The sequence below is a fragment of the Aquila chrysaetos genome, chromosome 5, assembly GCF_900496995.4.
Source record: "Aquila chrysaetos chrysaetos chromosome 5, bAquChr1.4, whole genome shotgun sequence".
Taxonomy (NCBI): Eukaryota; Metazoa; Chordata; class Aves; order Accipitriformes; family Accipitridae; genus Aquila; species Aquila chrysaetos.
This window is the reverse complement of record NC_044008.1, coordinates 47282555-47300611: the sequence shown is the minus strand read 5'-3', so window position 1 is coordinate 47300611 and position 18057 is coordinate 47282555. Positions and strand designations below refer to the sequence as shown.

Genomic DNA, 18057 nt, shown 5'->3' with positions numbered 1-18057 from the left:
ATGAACTCTTATGCATAATTAAGTCTTTCATCTGTTTAAGGGGTTATCCTCTTAATTACCTGGTGAAAGGGCAGTTTTGGAGCTAAATTGGTATAACTGAAAGATAGTCACAGGTACTAGATGGCCCTAAACTTTTGTAAAGTCATCTGTCAACTTCAACAGAATTATTGCTGACTACACAACAGTGTAAACATTGAAATATTCATGGAAATTCCTTAATCCACAGCCTGAAATTATAAACAGACTGGCTGTTTTCCCAGTTATCCATTAACTACAGTACAGTAACACTGCTCAGATTTTTTTAAACTACAAACAGTGATATACGAGTCTGACACAAAATCAGGTCCTCTATGTTCACTAAAAAAACCAGCCTCAGTCACAAAGCTAACTGCATAACCAGAAGAAAAATACTTTTTGACTATAGAACAACAAAAACTTTTATCTTATGTCCATTTCTGTAATGGAATCCAAGCACAAGGCTACCACTTAGATTTTATCCTATTTAACAGAGTCAGGGAACATGCTCACAGGTAACTGCATAGGCAAGTGGTACTACGCATGGCTGTCTGTTCACTTGCCAACAGATTAAAATCATAATGAAATGTTGCTGTATTTCTGCAGATGCTTGTCTGTGATGCTATATACACCTTTCCTGTACATCTGAACAATGCTTTGTCTGCCTGAGTAGCACTGAAGTATCTACATAGCTCTTGATGTAGGTCAGGCCAATTTCAAGGATCAACACCACAACCTCTCATGTTCTCCTGCAATACAGATATAATTCAACATTAAACCAACCACATTATATCATAGTAGGCTGTCCCAGGTATTCACCCTAGATGACATCTTTTAGTTACCAGTGCATAACAGGAATAAAAAAAATTAATTTGTTAATTGTTAATGTAGCAAATAACCACATCCTTTCTTGTGTTCCTGCTATTCCTTAAGAAGTGGTGATTGTAGTTCTCATTCTTGCTTGATACTAGCAACAAAAGATACAGAAAAAGCAATTAAAACTCCCACACTTTTAACCATCTGCATCCTTTCTGAATGTGACATACATAAGCAGTGGCATCAATTTCACTTCCTCTTTCATTTTGAAATAGGCAGCTTTTTTACAGCTAAAGGAGTGACAGTTAAAATACACTCTGATTTTTGTCTCTATGGTACCATTACAGCCCTATGCTATTATATCTCACTGATTTACAAGGAATTCACTATACTTTAGCATGAAGTTATCTAGCTGTACTAAATAAAGTTGCATCCGAGATGTAATTCTGTCTCCAGACCTTTTACTTTTGGGCTGCCTTGGGCATTGTATGGTGATAGAAACTATTAGTTCTTACATTGCTGAGTACAGCAATTTGCATTTTGGCCTAGCACCTTTACAGTATTAACGAGTCAAAGTAATTTTCCATGTTGTTAAGCATGCAGAGCAGCAGCACTGAATTCACTCCACAACATTTACTGTTCAGAAATCTAGGAAAGAAATGATAGTTTAAGAAACAAAACAAACCCCAAAGAACCTCACTGCACCACACTGTGGAGATAAAAGTATCCCCACTGTCAGGAGTTAATTCAAAGGCATACACTGCCTAAGTACCATTTAATCCTGCAAGATACCTTTCTGAGCAGTGCAGACCTGGCCTCCTCTAACACCACACATGGAACTGCCTTTTCTCAGGCCTACACAGATGACTTCTTCAAATCAACATCCAAAAGTTTAAATTTAAAAAATGACAGAGGAAATTATTTAGCAATTATTTACTTAGTCACAGGAGTTCGGAGTACCTATGACCTGTCAGCACTATTTCTAATTAATAGTATGCATTCCATGAAGTAATAAGAGTACTGAAAGGCTGAAAAAGTAAAAAGCTGGGAACTTGCACATTTTTTTTTTAGATGTGGGATATACTTAAGCTTCAAAATTTTTACCAGAATACATACTTTGAACAAAAAATCTAAACCAAAGAAAATAAAGATGTAATATTTATCTTCAGTGTGAAACTTAAATAGAAAACATAACCCCCCTTCTTGGTGCATAAGAACAATTCTTTTGAACACCACTATCCTCTTGCCGACACTAGTGTGTAACACAAGTATTACTAAGATATGCCTTGATATGAACTGGTTTATTTCCAGAGCTGTAGCGGTATCATGAAGAAATATGCTTTGTTAATAATTAAACTTCTAAACTAACTTTTTGTGCTATGATGGATTAAGTTATACTCTCTCACATCATTAGCATAATTATTTTGGCTTAAAGTTTTGGGGGGGTTGTTTCTGTTTGGTTTTTTAAGAAGGCAATTAAGTGTTGCATTGACATATTATGGGGTCTGAGTCCCCTTAGAATCCAATGTCGTGTCAAGAGGCACATAAACACTCACCACCTTGTAAGCTTTAACCTTAATTCACATCACAGGAGCACCTGAGGGTCTGTTACACTGTATCCTACAAATATAACAGCACAGACTGTGATGGATCCATAACAAATGTATCATAAAAGTATGTATGAAAAATAATCATTGCATGCTCAACATCAGTGTTTTAGGGGTTTAATATCTCATCTATTTCCTTTTTTAAACAAAGTGATTAAGTTCCGATAGAAAATAGCTGATGCCAATCAGTTAAAATTGTAGTTATGACAACAGATTTATAAGGAAACAAAATATTCTGTGGTCCTTTAGTACATTTATTTACTCAATTTTATTGCAGAGTTTCAAATGCACACTAATCCTTTGGTTAAAAAATGACTAAGAAATGCTTATAAACATTTAGCTACAATGGCCTTCAAGGATGTCTCACTCTCAAATTGGTATGAACTTAGGAAACAGCCTGTCTACAGTTAAATGTTTTTGAGAAGTGTCCTTTTTTAGCTGTAAAAAAAAGGAAAACATTCTATATCAATACTTCCCCTCATAAATTTCTCAACTGTTTTCAACATTAGTTTTAAAAAAGCAATGAAGATGTAGATACAACAGCTGGAAAGTGGTAGCATCTTTACAAACTTCTCCATAAAAAAGTGTGTATTTATTAATGATTGCTGAAAATTTAGATGCCTGCTCTAGTTTCCCTTAGTTACAACAGTGATCTAGTACAATATCTTTCCATTCTACATTTAAGACTTTACCACTAGTAAAGGTGACTTTCTGGCAATTGCTACAAAACAAGCAGTTAGGCAATGATAAGAATCAAATTAATTTCTCATTTTTGCTGTTTTATTTACTTTATGCTAAAGTATAGGGCAGATAGACCTTAAAGCTTTTACTGTTAACAGAAATACCATTTGCATAGAAAAAGTGCATGCTGCCATTACAGGGCAGAAAATCATGAGATACAGTAGTAACTTCAGGAACAGAAAAGAACACATTGGAAAAGAAACAACCTTCCTTTTAGAGGGAGGAAAAAAAGAGGAGAGGGAAGTAACAATTTGCAATACTGCAAATATGCTGACAGAGACTAGTAAAACGAAGGTATCAGAGAAATGACAAGAGAGGAAGAAGGATCCCAAGACAGTACTGTTCCACAAACCCTCCAGAAAGAGGATTGAGCAGATGGGTAGAACCCATGCCCCCTCCTGACTGGAGAAAATGCACCTAAAACTGTAATATCATGCATCTACATAAATAGGAGAACACTCATAAGAAGCATCTTAGATGTTTATCAGAAAACAGAATTCAAAGTTATACAGGAAACAACAACAAATAAAAGGATAACAAGTTTAGAGTACCCTAACTCAGAGTCTAGTATTTACTTTTGAAAATTATACCTTGCATTGCTTTTCGCAGCAGTGCAACTAAAGCTAAAATTCTAAGCAAAACCATCATACAGACACTCAGCACAATAAGACAAAAAAAAAAGTATAACACTGTATACAATCCAACAGTCTCCTAAGGTCACACCTTCTCTTCTTAATTTTTATTAATGTTTTTGAACAAAAAGATGAAAAGAATTTTTAAATTGTAAAATACAATGCAAAAATATGAGAACTTCATAGAACAACTTCATGGTTTTTCAGTAGCTGTAGGAAAAAACCACCAGTGTAAAGCAGCAACTCAATACATTTGGGGAAAAAAGTAAGTACCAGAAGACATTTCCTATGCCAGCTTAATGATATTATATAGCTTACTAATACAACAGGCTTGTAATTTGTGCTGTACTCATTTTGCCAAGTCCTTCGTTAAACACAGATATTTTGTACTTTACAACAAGGGACAACTTCTCCTAAGCAGACAGCCTAGACAGTGTGTTGTAATAACTTGTAAACTTACCTTGGTGTTACATTAGTAAAACTGTGTTTTCATACAGTATTAATATGCTGTGCATTTCAGTGGTTCTAGACTCATTATGCACTTCCTCCCTCCCAGGACACATAGCTCAATCACATGAAAACACTATATTGTAATCTCTAGTACCATTACAGCTTCTAATAATTCTGTCTGTCAAAGTTCGAACAACTACATTTATTACCCTTGTGAATCAGCATTACACTCTCAAATCACCTGGGAATCTACAGTTTAACCTGAAACACTGAGCTTTAGTTTTCCTGACTATACATTTGTGAGCTTTGCAATTATCTTCCACTATTAACTGATTATCAATTAACTCAAAAGGTTTCTCAGATTATGATTTTGCTGAAGAAAGCAGAACTTCATGCTCTAACTTGGGATTGTTAGGACTGAAAATTTCATTCTTTTTAGTAACTGAAGAGAATAACTTACATTTTACTTATAGCTTCCAGAAATATTCTACTCAATTCACTGCAACATCAGCTAATCATCCAATTGTCAGGATTTGACTTAAACTATTTTATTAGTGACATACCTTGAACCATATGAAAATTTTCTTTCTTTGTTTAGATAAACATTTAAACTCTCTAATATATTTAATGTGTTAATTTTTCTGCTTTGGTCTTCTATAAATTACGTTTGTATAACACCAGATGACAGAAACAAGACTTAAGGAAAGTGAACAAAAAAATCCCTCTGTGTTATTACCTGTTTCAATTTCCCAAATATAAACTGAATCGTCTTCACATCCAACAATTAGCAGATTTTCAACAAGGTCAAATTTTACCTTCTTCACAGGAAACAGATGCTTTCTGGCATGTAGGAGACATACTCTCTTCTGAAGGTGTAGAATTGCTACTGAGTGATCACTGCACACACAGCACACTATGCTGTGGTCTTTTAACTGCAAAACAAAGAACTTTAGGTTCACTGTAACCAGAGTCATAACCACATCATTTTAACAAGCTTGGTAAAAGTTGTCCAGTGATTTCTTTCCCAAAACATACTCATTTTAGAAAATCATGTTTTATTTCAGCCTACATCTCCGACTTGTACAAGCTAGCCTGTTAAAAACAAGTGATCTCCTGACAGGAAAACAAAGTTTTCTCTGATTTTTTCAATTTTTTAAAAAAATAATTTAAATACCATTTATTCACAATACTTGCCTATCAAAGCAGTGATTATATAGCCAAATATACAGTAGCAGTTGTCCTAGAAAAGAAAGTAGTAAAAAATTACCTTAAACCAAACTGCTGTTCGTGCGATATAAAATTATGTCAGGTCTTATGACACAAAAGCCAAGAGCAATGTATTTCTAACAAAAAATTGGGTATGTTACAATTTCATTTCACACTGTATGGATCTGATACTCCAAAGCCTTCCCTTCCTGCAAGCAATTTTTGGTGACACACGAAGGAATTCACACTATGGAAAAATTCAGCCCCACGAAGAAAACTGAAACACCACCCAAGCAGGCATTAAATCCTACCTAGTTTCCAGAAAAAGGGCTAAAGGGAGCCTTACAAGCATTAAGAACTTATGACATTGCAAAACATCTTTTGGACTACGTAACATTGGCATGTAAGTGAACTCCGAGTCAACCATAAGTATCAAATATGTCTTCACAGGCTTTTTAAGAGGAAAAAGACAAAACCCCAGCCCCATGGAATACAATGGGGACAGAATTTGTTCAACAAAATTTCAGAGAGCATTCAGTACAGTAAACCATCTTCTAAATTTTTACTTCAAAATTCACTTAAAAGGAGAATATATGAAATTATTCTAAATCTCAAAACACAAAAGCATACATGCAAAGGACCACAAGGATGTGTCAGGAACCAAAATTAAGCATACACATTTAAACTGAAATACTGTTGGTCCAAACCTTATCTTACTACGTTCAAATCCCTAGCCTTACTGATTACACTTTTCAACTTCAGAAGTTAGGAGATAATCAGATTAACATATAAACTGATAATCATGATAATAAAAGTGGTGAATAGAACATTAAAAGCTTCAATTTAATGTCACTAGTTTAGGGTCATTTTTCTGAATCACTTAAGTTACAGACTAAGAAATCAACCTCCTGAAATTAAAAGCAACTTCCACAGACAATTAAGTGAATGTAAACTAAGGATAAAGTGCTGCAGCATAAAAGTATTGCCAGATAGTTTTTTCTCTCATATATATGTATACACACATGTATATAGAGTTGTGGGGTTTTTTTGGAGACATCATTTATTATGCTTTTACTTACTCTGTAGTTTTCTGAAGATCGCAATAGCTCTGTCACCGGCCCAGACTGCAGACTAAATTGGTGTAAGATGCCTCCAGTAAATATATCCCAGCAGATCACGAAAGAATCCTGGCCCCCTGATAACAGCCAGCTTGGATCAAATCTTACTGATTTATCATGTGGATAAAGTAAACAAGTGACTCTGCTAATATGACCATTCAGAACCTTATAAGGTAGGTTATCTGAAACAAGATGGTACCTAAATTATTTCTGTTCTTTAAGAATAGGGGTTCCATATTTTACAGTACATTTGCTAAAAGTCAGGAGATTCAAAAGACTAAATACAACAATCCATTACAGGGGATCAAAGAATTTTGGACATGCTCCTAAAAGGGGGAGACAAAGGTCTGCACTCTGAGCTTCACCTACCGAGATGTATCCTCTTTATTCCTTCAGCAGAATGATCTTTTAGAGGGAAAATGACAAAGATTACTACTGCCCATATCGTGACATCCCACATATCTAACTTTCAGATGACTTCATCCCCACAGCCATTCCAGGATTCTTAACAGCGCAAAGCACCTTGGTAGTACTAAGCTATTGTCTGATAGATCAGCTACAGAGGGAGAAAGAACATCATAATCTTCCATTTTCCTCATTCAATCCCTGACCATCACCCCTATTTTTCAGAGAATTTTTATAGGGATCACTGGAGGGGATGTCAGAAGTATGCAGTCTTCTGTGCTTTATTGAGATGAATTTGAACAAAATTGTTAAAACTTACCTTTCAGCAGAGAGATGTTTTCTAAAAGTCTTGCTCTTGCAGTTTTTAAACCTAGTGTTACGAAAATTTTCCCATTTTCACATCCACACACGAGCTTATCAAGACTGGGGATGTATACAGAGGAACTGACAACTGCACTTTCGATTCCATCTTTAGATGTGCCAAGATGAGCAATAATACCCTCTGACATTGAATGGTTATCAAAATTGTCCTGAAGAGTCCATGTTGCTGTAATTGGGATCTCTAGAGGGTGGGGGGAAAGAGTCAGGAATTCTTAATTTTTTTATTCAAACTAAAATAAAAGTCCAAACAAATCAAAACACACGTTTTCATCTCTTCATCACTTCCCCTAACTTATCCTTTCTGCAGCCTAGGGATGGAAAGTCAGCAGTTGCTATTCCAACACCAGATCACGTCCCAATAAATTCTTTCTTTTATGCCTCCTTATGAACAACCATAAGCAGGACCAACTAAATAAATGTTCATGACATTTGGCAGAGAAGCATTTATGGACAGATGGTAAAGAAATAGGAACATTTATATGTTCAGTTCCATGAAGAATTTCTAGACACTCATCTCTGTTAGTGTCTTGCTCCTTCTAACTACAGGCAATCACCACACAATGAATAAATGAACATCACTTTCCAGTGTGAAAATATTTTCACAAGTAAGTTTTCATGAAAATTGACTTAAAGACATAATGAAAGAGACAGCATCAAGGGCACAGAATTGCCAAACCTTTTGGTGAACCATCAAATGTTGACACAGGGACATCAGGAACATGCCATAAAGTGATCCTTCCTGAAGCTTCACCAGAAAAAAGAACCTTATAGAAAGGCTCCTTTCTTTCATTCATAAAGCCCATGACAAAAGGAAAACTCTGCCAGAAACAAAAGTAAATCAATATTCTGATATGAAAGAGCTGATAAAATAATGTAATAATTAATTGCAGATTCAAAGTTTTAATGTAAAAAAAAAGATGTAGAAATACAAAACAAAAAGGTTGAACCCTCGCCTGTCACTAAGTTCTGCTCAGACCAGGTCTACTCTGCCCAGTGCAAGCCTCTCAAAGATCACCTCTGCTTTGCCAGTATCCTTGGCTAAGCCTACATCCCAAATGGAAAAGTGGAATGGGAGAGGTCCCTAAGTTTACCGTCTCTAATGGAGAACCTATCAATAGTATCACCAACATATTAAAAAAGGCAGCATTGATAATCTTCACATCAAAACAAATTCAGGAGAGTTTCAATCATGATAGCTTAAATTACTACAACTAATGAAAGGTAAGAACTATGCTTTTACATAGGTAATAGTCTATAACACTATCATTCACTCATCTGGAAAAAGTTAAGACACTACAGAGCTATAATATCATTGATAAACAGACTTACTGACATCTACCTAGTTTCATTTAGTCAGTGCAGTACACTTATTGCAGTATGTTTTCTCAAACAAACACCATGTTTTTATTCTCCCATGAAGACTAAGAGTCTGTAGCTTTTCTTTGCCTGTAGGTATAACACCACAGATAATTCTATATCACCAAATCACTAACAGCCAAACTACATGATTATCTATTGGTGACTTGCCAAGAACATCCTGTTTAGTTGTAACATAAGCTTCATTCTCAACTATCAAACTATTAGAAACAGGTGAGGTGTCTAAGGGGAAGTTTCTAGTTGCTCAAAACTCTCACAAAAGTCAAGAAATTAGGAATCTCCAGGCATGTCTACATTAGTATGTTTGAGTTTACACCAGGTGTGTACTTTGGAAGTGAATGCTTAGGTTTGTGTTGTGGAGCTGTCTTGGAGCACCAAATCAGGATTCTTTTTGCATTAAAGTAAACTGGGAGATGTGTGCAGGAGCACACAAACACACCCACACTAAAAAAAAAACCCAAAAGCACACCCTGTCCTGTAGATAGTGTGGATGAAATGTCATCAGCACAAACCGGTTTGTTCCACACATCAACTTTGCTTCAATAGTGTAGACGCAGCTTCAATGCTTGCTCCTTCAAGACATTTTAATAACATGCCCATACGTTGGATACATTTTATTTACAACATTGAAGTTTGGGAGTAGATTCCACAATAAGCAACTGTACTGTAACGTGATTCAGTTTATAATCAAGAATGGAGATCAAAACACATCATCACACATGCAGTTGTCTCACAAGTCTGCTATAAAAATTATTCAGGTAGTAAGTTAAATATTAAAGCAGAAATATCAGAAAGGGACAGGTAACATTATTTGAAAAATGCTTATGTTTTGGGGGAAGCATGTATGAGCTTCCTACCACTACTGTAATCCTATTATTTGCTAAGCCATGTGTTTTGGCTATTTCTTTTCCCTCATATCATCTCACTTCTTGGCATCCTTCAGTAGTTATCCTATCTGATTTTATATCAGAGCATTTGGGGGAAAAGCTGAATGGCTTCTGCTATTGCCCTTCAACTTACAATTAAATCTGTCAGGCATTGCAAGAGTATGCAACAAAAATGCTTTCTAAGAGCCTATAGTTGTCAACAGAAAATAAAAAGAACGCTAGAAAACCTCATGTAGGTATATATATATGACAGTGTTTCTAGTCTTATACAAATCAAAGCATGTCTCCCTAGCATATGTCCAGAAAATCTTTGAAGACCTGCTTGAACTCTCATTCAAATACACATCAAAAACTAATCCAACTGCAAGCAGGAATTAAATCCTTATCTTCCAACAATTACTATTTCATAAACAGTATTAGCAACGAGAGTTAGCAACAAAACAAGAACCAAAGCTACACAGAAAAGTCTGTTATATTGGTTCTGGTTCCATTTTTGCCAAAGTAAGAACCCCTGCCACAGATTTGATTTTTTTTCCTACTTCCTAATTCTAATCAATTTTCTACTTTTTAAATCAACTGTTTTTCCTTACCTGTTTCTTTGTAGTCACACAAAGAACTACTCAAAGAGTGAGTCAAGATGCAGTTTTTCCAACATAGCTGAGTCCACTTGAACTATTTTGTCTAAGCAGTAACTTCTAAATTTGAAACTGGTGTGACATGCTCTGCTAAACATGAATTCTCCATCAGAATTATAAAGATCACTTACTTAACTTACTTTTTTAGCTTCCTCTTTTCTTAACCTTAGAGGCTTCTTCAAGCCGAGACCATGGTTCTGAAGAGAGTCACATGTGTCTAATTTTATGCACTGTGGGTACTGTCAGTCTGCTCACAGTGTAAGAAGTTTGGCATGTGATTATGCCTCTGAAGGCTCAAGATAACAGTATTCTGGATAAAATGTCACAGATTCAACCCCCTTCAATTTAGGATTGATACACATGGGAAACAATCTATTTATGTAGTTACACTGAAACATACATATATTAATAAAACAAGAACTAAGCAACTTACTTATATTTTGATTGTGGGTTGGCCTTTTTCTTGTTTGTTTTGCATTTTGGTTTGGGTTTTTTTGTTGTTAATTTTTTTTTTTACATATTTGGAAGTAAAACCTATTTTAGACCACCTTTAACTTAAAAAAAAGCTCTCCCTTTTTTTGCCAAAATTAGAAAGAAAAAAATCACTTCAACAATTAGCCTATCTATAGCTGAAAATACAAGAATTTTTTTCCCCTGTGAAAAAGGTAAATATTGCCAGAATTTAAGACAAAAATATGCTATGAGCATCTCCAAGTTGGTAAGTAAAAATTTTTAAATTAAGGAATAAGTCTTACTTATTGTTTTCATAGAACAATTAAATTTGTTGATGAATTCAGCAATTTTTTAGGTATCATTCAGGTAATTGCAAACAAATAATGAATGAACTTTTGAAGCTCACTGTAAACCTTTATGAATTTACCTTATTTTCCTTCACACCAGTCATGCAGAGTAAATGAGGATAAACAGTTTCTTTCAGCACCTTTCCATCAGCAGGATGTGTGCTTTTAGAAAGCCCGCTGCATAATGTGGAAAGAAAAAATTAAAAGCTTTAGAAAGTCGTATTTTTTAGAAAACAGAACAGTAACATTCAAGATTCACAAGTTCAATTAAAAGTTACCGAATAAGTAATTACAAGTGACTTTTTGAAATCACAGGACCAGCTGCCCAAGTTCTACACAGCTAATCTTATTCCTATGTCTCCTGCTGTGTCAAACAAAGACTGAGGGCTGTCAAACTCAGGGTAAATCTTTGAGTGCCAAAGTGGTTTTGTTCTGGTTTTTGATCATTTGCAACATGCAGAGATTTTCCATAATAAACCTCCCAAAGTTCATCTTGTACCTGAACTTTTTGTGTGAATTTCCCATCTGAGCCCACCTGTTTAGCAGCTGGTAGATGTAACTGTGGCCATCTTCTGTCCAGATGATAAGTCTGTAAGCTGCTAGTACTTCTCCACCAGCAAAGCACTGACCACTTTTACAGAACTCAGTACAAAGCAAAGCAAAATCACAGTAATCATAGACCTAAGCTCAGAAAAACAATAAAATATAAACAAACAGTACTGAAACATTCATTTTAATTCACACTGGGTTGGGGCAATAGATCAATAAGTAGAACATTAGCTTGACTACCCCTTTTAAAGCCAAAGCAGTCTTCATACTATCAAACTACCACAAAGTCAGAATCAAACCATGTATTTTGAAGATAAAGAAAACGACAATAAAAAAAACAGCATTAGAGCCTTCTATTGTATTAGGGGATTTTGGATGGGATTTACTTCGTTTTGCCTTGCATTCATTATTAATATTTACTAGACTATTAATTTCTTATGAAGAGGTAGGTAATGAATTTAGCACATAAATATGATACTGAAGACTTTGATAGAAGCTATAAATGCTTCTGTCTATTCTTTAAAAGATCATCTGCTGGCATAATCACAGCACATATCTTAAAGCAGATTTTTTCTTTTCTTCTTTGGGGAGCAGCAGAGATTTTTTTTCAAATTATTTGAAAGCAAAGAACATATAATCCCCTTTGCTTGCAAGAAAATTATGACTTCTTAGCTTCCTCTGACCTTCGCCATTTTAAGCCGAAACAGGATACGACTTGGGCAACCTAGGATATTGTCTGCTTGTTCACATTCCTAGTGGCCTCATGGAGAGAGTATTCATAGCAACATTTTTGTTTTTAAACACATTTTAAAGCTGTATATTCATTGAAAATTAGAAGTTGAAAATCCATTGTGACTTATGTATTTATAACACTATTATGCATTTGGATACTTATATCTTACTGCTTCAAGTAGATATACTACAAGAAACATGCACCTCTTGTGGAAAAACATTATAGAAATTAATAGAAAACAATGTATGTTACACAGATCTTTTCCCTTAAAAGCCTATTCATTCTATACATGGAATTTCTTTATAAATACTTTTGTACAGACTTTTTTTAAATAGCCCAAGAGAAATCTCAAGGATACCCTACAATTGTACTATTCAAAGCTGACTCAAGCGTATGTGAAATTTCTGCACCACCGCTCCCCAATCCCCCCCCAGCAGAGGCGTTTGGATCAGGTACATATGTTGCACTAATAGCTCAGGATTATTTTAAGATGAATGTCATAACACTGGGAAAACAAAATACAGAATTTTTACAATAAAGTTCAGTTTAACTAAAATTTTAAATAAACTAATAACAGTTTCAGTAATTACACAATGCATTTATTTTCTTACTGCTACAAGGAAAAGTTATATAGTCTGGGGTCTTTAGTTTTGGTGGCTTCTATTAACAGAACCCAGGCTATTGGCTCTGATAGAACAAAGGCCCCTGGTTACTGAGGACTTGCCGACTGTGATTACTTTGGTCGTATTTAAACAGTTTTTGTTCATCTTTGTCTCCTTTTGAAATGCACTGTGGAGAAGACTATAACACACCCAGTACTCTAAGACTAATATTTAAAGTAATCCCCTTTCTAGACAGCCGATTTCATGTTAAACTTTTAAAGCAGAAATACATTAATAAAAAATAAACACTTCATCTCATTCAGGCAGTTAAGCAGAAAAGGGATACAGCACGCTATTGTATCTGACAATTAGTGAACAAATTTTCTTTACGCTGCAGAGAAAAACAAGTATCTGCATGTAAAAAAACACATTAGCTTTTCAAAATTATTAACAAAATTAAAAAGAAAGTATAACATTCAATAATGTACCTGCCAGCATGTGGAGGACACAACTAGAAGGAGCCTTTTCGTGTAAGTACAAAACCGTACTGCTTGACAATTTGTACAGTCTAGAGACTTTGATTCCTTCTCACACACACTTTGTCTCTCCTTTATAGCAGGGGAAAAAAGCCATAAGATTTATTCTAGATATCTGAGCTTTTACTTTTAGAATAGAAACAAACCACTGAAAATAACTTTAACATATACTGTCAAAATGAAAAGCAACATATAATTCTTAATTAGAAGCGAGATAGGAAGACAGCAGGGTTCACAAGTACCATGTATAACAGAAGATATTCAGCATGTCTCAGACCTTGATCTCACTTAAAGAAGTGATAATGAATACGGAGAAGGACTAAAGGCAGGTCATAGATAGCATGTCCTGTAATAACACCTGCTAAGTATTCTTCAGTCAAAAAATAGCTACAACCTATCAACTGACAGTATCAGATTCAGAAAGGCTGATGAATATTCTGCCTTCCCACTCATCCTTGTTGCAACCAAGACAGTCTGAGACATACGGTGCTGTCATATGTCTTGTTTGACCTTAAAACCTTTAAAAAGTAGTGGAAAAGTAATACATTTTCTTAGCTTTGTATTGCTGAATGTACAGATGGTTTAAAAACTATATGTATTTTCACCCCTTTTTGGGTGAATATCAGACTTAAAGGCCCTCATGCTCAAAATTATTATATCCGAATTGTCTTTATTAATTATTGATTAAACCACTGAAAACTGATGTTTTCTGTTTTGAAAGATACCAACAGTATCAAAACCTCTCAAAGAAGGGGTATGCTGCTCATGGAATCATGGCTATCAAACTGCAAGCCATTCTCTCATTACACCTTGCAGTTCCAATTCATTCCAATTAAATCCAACAATATTTATTAAAACACTGCTGTTTAAAATAAGAAGCAGTTGGATTGTTACTAATGCTGCCCTCCTCCTTTCTTCAAAAGAAGGCCCCAGGCAGTAAAAGGATGGCACCATATCATATATGCTTCTCTGATGTCTGTAATCATTTGTTACAGTCCCCAGAATTTCTACAGCATGACAGTATTTTTTGTCCTAGGAATGTTGAAAAGACCCCCCCCCCCAAAAAAAACCACATTGCAGATAAACCAAACACATCACAAAAACACCAGTGCAGTATCTAACTTGACAGACTCTCTTGAGGGGCCTGATTCTACCCATTAACAAGTAGTGCTGTGGCATGCTCTACAGTTTGTCGAGCAAGGTGGTAATGTATTACAGATATTCAGAAAAGACTGTTGACATTTCGCCATTTCTGTTGATGATTCATAGTACTTAGCTGTAATACTGAAGTCCATTTGTGAATCTAGCTCCCAGTTTAATTCAAACACAAAACATTGTATTCCAATTCTAACACTTGTGCATGTCAAGTGACAGCTGCTGAGAATATTAACACAGAAAAGTTGCACAGAATAAGCGAGTTTGAAGATGAAAAAAATAGGGCACTTGACACAGCAAGAGTCTTTTCCAAGTGAAGACAGCATTGTGGAAGGCAGACAGAGGAAAACAAAGTCTAAAGAACCATTTCGAAGAAAGTAACAAGGGTGAAGAGAGAGTACAAAGGCCATTTTTGAAGAGCTTTGAGTTTAAAGGACAGAGTGAAGGGGTTCAAAGAATGGGGTGACATTATCAGGACAGCAGGAAAGGACTACAACTTCAGCATCATAGAATATGGAAAGACAAGAAGCCTGGGCAAAAGACATTGCAGTTGTCAAGGCAAGAGCTGTCCAATGGCCCAACTAATTTTAAATAGCAAAATGAGGGTGTTTTCACAATTGTGACAAAATTAATCAATTCGGTTTAATACATATCCAGAAGATTCTACTTATATTCTGCTTCAATGTATCCTTTACTTGAGGATATTACTACATTCATGTTACCATTTAAATTGCTGTTTCACACCTCGTACAAAACTGACCTGTATGCTATTCAAAGATGAAGATAGGTCCCACACTTTAAGGACTCCAGTTACAGACACTGCCACCAATGAGTCTTCTGTGAACAGTTAACAGTGAGATAGTCAACTTGAAACCAAGTTCAAACAGCGCCTAACACCAAAAGAGAACCTTGGCATAGACGCTGGTGTTCTATACAGCACTACAACATGGATTCTGCAGGACGCTGTTTAGATGAAATATTATTTTTTACACAAAAATAACTAACTGGTAAACAGAAATACAAAACATGCAAGCAAACAGTGAATAATTACTTTGTTCTATCAGATGTATTTCAATAGAAGGCATAGAATAGTGGGTTTGTGCCCTTAATTTCCCTGATACTACAAAATTAATTTGTACTTATATCTAAGAAATGAGCTGCTTACAACCAGTGTAGAAGTTGCTTGTCTTTCTCTTTAAGAAACATATTAAATGAAACATAATGAACATTAGGAGTATTAAAAAAAAAAAACCCACTTTCTTAGGTGCTGTCAGTGAAATGTTAACATCTTGTACATAACAGCTCTGTAAAACATGATGAGATATTAAACCTAATAGGATTGTACTATCTATACAGAAATATTTTATCACAATTTAATTGGCCTACATAAATACATCTACAATGTATACCTTGAACTCTTGCAGAGTGTACGATACACATACAATTTATCCAATCAGAAGACTGAGATGATGATAAAGTGTGAAGAACACCCAAAGTCTTAGCATCAATAATAAGAACATCTTGATATTCTCCACAACAAAGAAGCCAGCCTTCACCTGTCATTCGGAATGAGCAATGGTAATACTGTACAGGCGGAAAGAAGAGAGTCAGCATACAGAGCTACACAAATGGGCATGCATGTTTTTCACATTAAGCATGTCATACTTGGAATTATAATCAACACTTGTAGCATTACTAAAAATCTACTGCACGTGAGACCATACACAATTTTGCTAGTGACACAAGCATTTCACATACACTTATAACAATTTAATATAGGCACACAGCTTAGTAAGAGGTGCTTCGTACTGAAAGCAGTATCTGCCCTGCCTAAATATTAGGATTTTTTGGAAGCAATCAGGGTGTTAATTCTCATTATAGATTGCTAAACAGTTTGGGACTTGTTTCTGAGAGGCCTCATCTCTCTCCAAACACTTGATAAAGCTCCAGTTATCAACAGGTAAAGATGAAAAATATCAGGTGAAAATGCAGAAGATTCATAATTATTTTTTTCATAATGATTTTTCCATTGTTTTCCAGGAAGAATTTCTACTCCATGAGATAGTCTTCATTTTGACATTAAACGCCCTAGTGTTCAGAAGATTTGTTCTTTCTCAACAATCATGTAAAGAAAAGAAAAAACAGACACATAGCAAAGTACTAAGGAACAGAGATGACAGCGGTGCAGAGCGACTATGAAGATTTCTTTTTTGCTAGGTGTTTTATATGTGCAAGGACATTTGCATTGTGTGTAATATCTACCCTTTATTGTACACATAATTGCTATAAATGCATAAGCAGCCACCTCAAATGGAATTTACAAGTAAAGACGATCCTTAAAGGAAACAATCACGTAGTCAGAGGAAAATATCAGATAGACCCACAAAAGTTGTGCCTCATTTACTACAAGTTCTCTGTACGTTGTTTTGCTTAAATAATAATTCTTGGTCTATCTGTTAACAAATTGAAGTCTGAAAACAAAAGAAGCAGAAGTAACTGGGAATAAGATAAGTATTACTAGAGATATTATGAATAATCAGAGGCAGAAATGCTTAGCAGTAGGACCAATTTGTAATTACTGTTACTCTCAACTTCGGCTTGAACTGGAAAATATGTATAGTCAGTTAGTCGTCTAAGAAAATCCCACACTGGTTAAGATCTACAAATAGTTAAGAGTTGACCCTGGTGTTAAACTTCATTTCAAATGGCAAATATTCAGTTTGCACTACTTGACATCTGCCATTTAGAGCTGAATCATCTATGCTGAACAAAAGGAACCTACTAGACCAGAGAGGTTAGCAGTTTAATTAAAACCTACTAAAACATTAACTAAAAATAAAGCAACAATTTTAGATGGTGATGCTATCAAAATCAGTGTGCACTAAACCTCCCAGACAATAACATTCTGTAGGAAATTATATTCTCTCCGGTGCTACTACGCCACAAGCAATCATTCCCCATGGAACAACAAAAAAATCTACAACAAAACAAAAAACACCATAAAAAAAAACAACACCCAAAAAACCCTCACAAAAAAATCAGTTTATTATAAATATCTGAAGGTTGCATTTTAAGAATAGCTTCCCCTCCTAGAGACATCTATTCTTTTTCCTAAGAAAGTTTTCCTGTTAGATGTTCCTATTTTCCATTAGCCATCTTGTCCAAGTTACAGAACAAAAATCATTATGTAAACAAAGTTAGGTTTAGCTCACTTTTAGAAAATTCTTACTTCTCCTCTATTAGCATTTGCTTCTCCTACTTGAAGGGTAAGAAATGAAGATTCTGCCACTGCTCTCCACGAAGATGTACAGATTGTCAGATAATCAGCTAGGCCAGATCTGCCTACTTCTCTGCAGAACTCCTCCATAACCTTAACTATTAAAACCTAATTAAGCAATACCACAAAGCAGAT

General features: G+C 35.2%; 1 protein-coding gene across 2 annotated transcripts in view; it reads right to left on the bottom strand.

The window, feature by feature from the left end:
• The window catches only part of WDR72 (WD repeat domain 72), a 129757-nt gene that overhangs the window by 95002 nt on the left and 16698 nt on the right, over positions 1-18057 (bottom strand). For both annotated transcript variants that reach the window (XM_030016258.1, XM_030016259.1), the window contains exons 5-13: positions 16055-16229; positions 15406-15482; positions 13443-13562; positions 11606-11751; positions 11151-11247; positions 8048-8189; positions 7310-7552; positions 6547-6767; positions 4998-5193 (exon numbers count right to left, since the gene is read on the bottom strand). In XM_030016258.1, the coding sequence (XP_029872118.1) occupies positions 4998-5193; positions 6547-6767; positions 7310-7552; positions 8048-8189; positions 11151-11247; positions 11606-11751; positions 13443-13562; positions 15406-15482; positions 16055-16229 (1417 nt within the window). The remainder of the gene's footprint in view (positions 1-4997; positions 5194-6546; positions 6768-7309; positions 7553-8047; positions 8190-11150; positions 11248-11605; positions 11752-13442; positions 13563-15405; positions 15483-16054; positions 16230-18057) is intronic.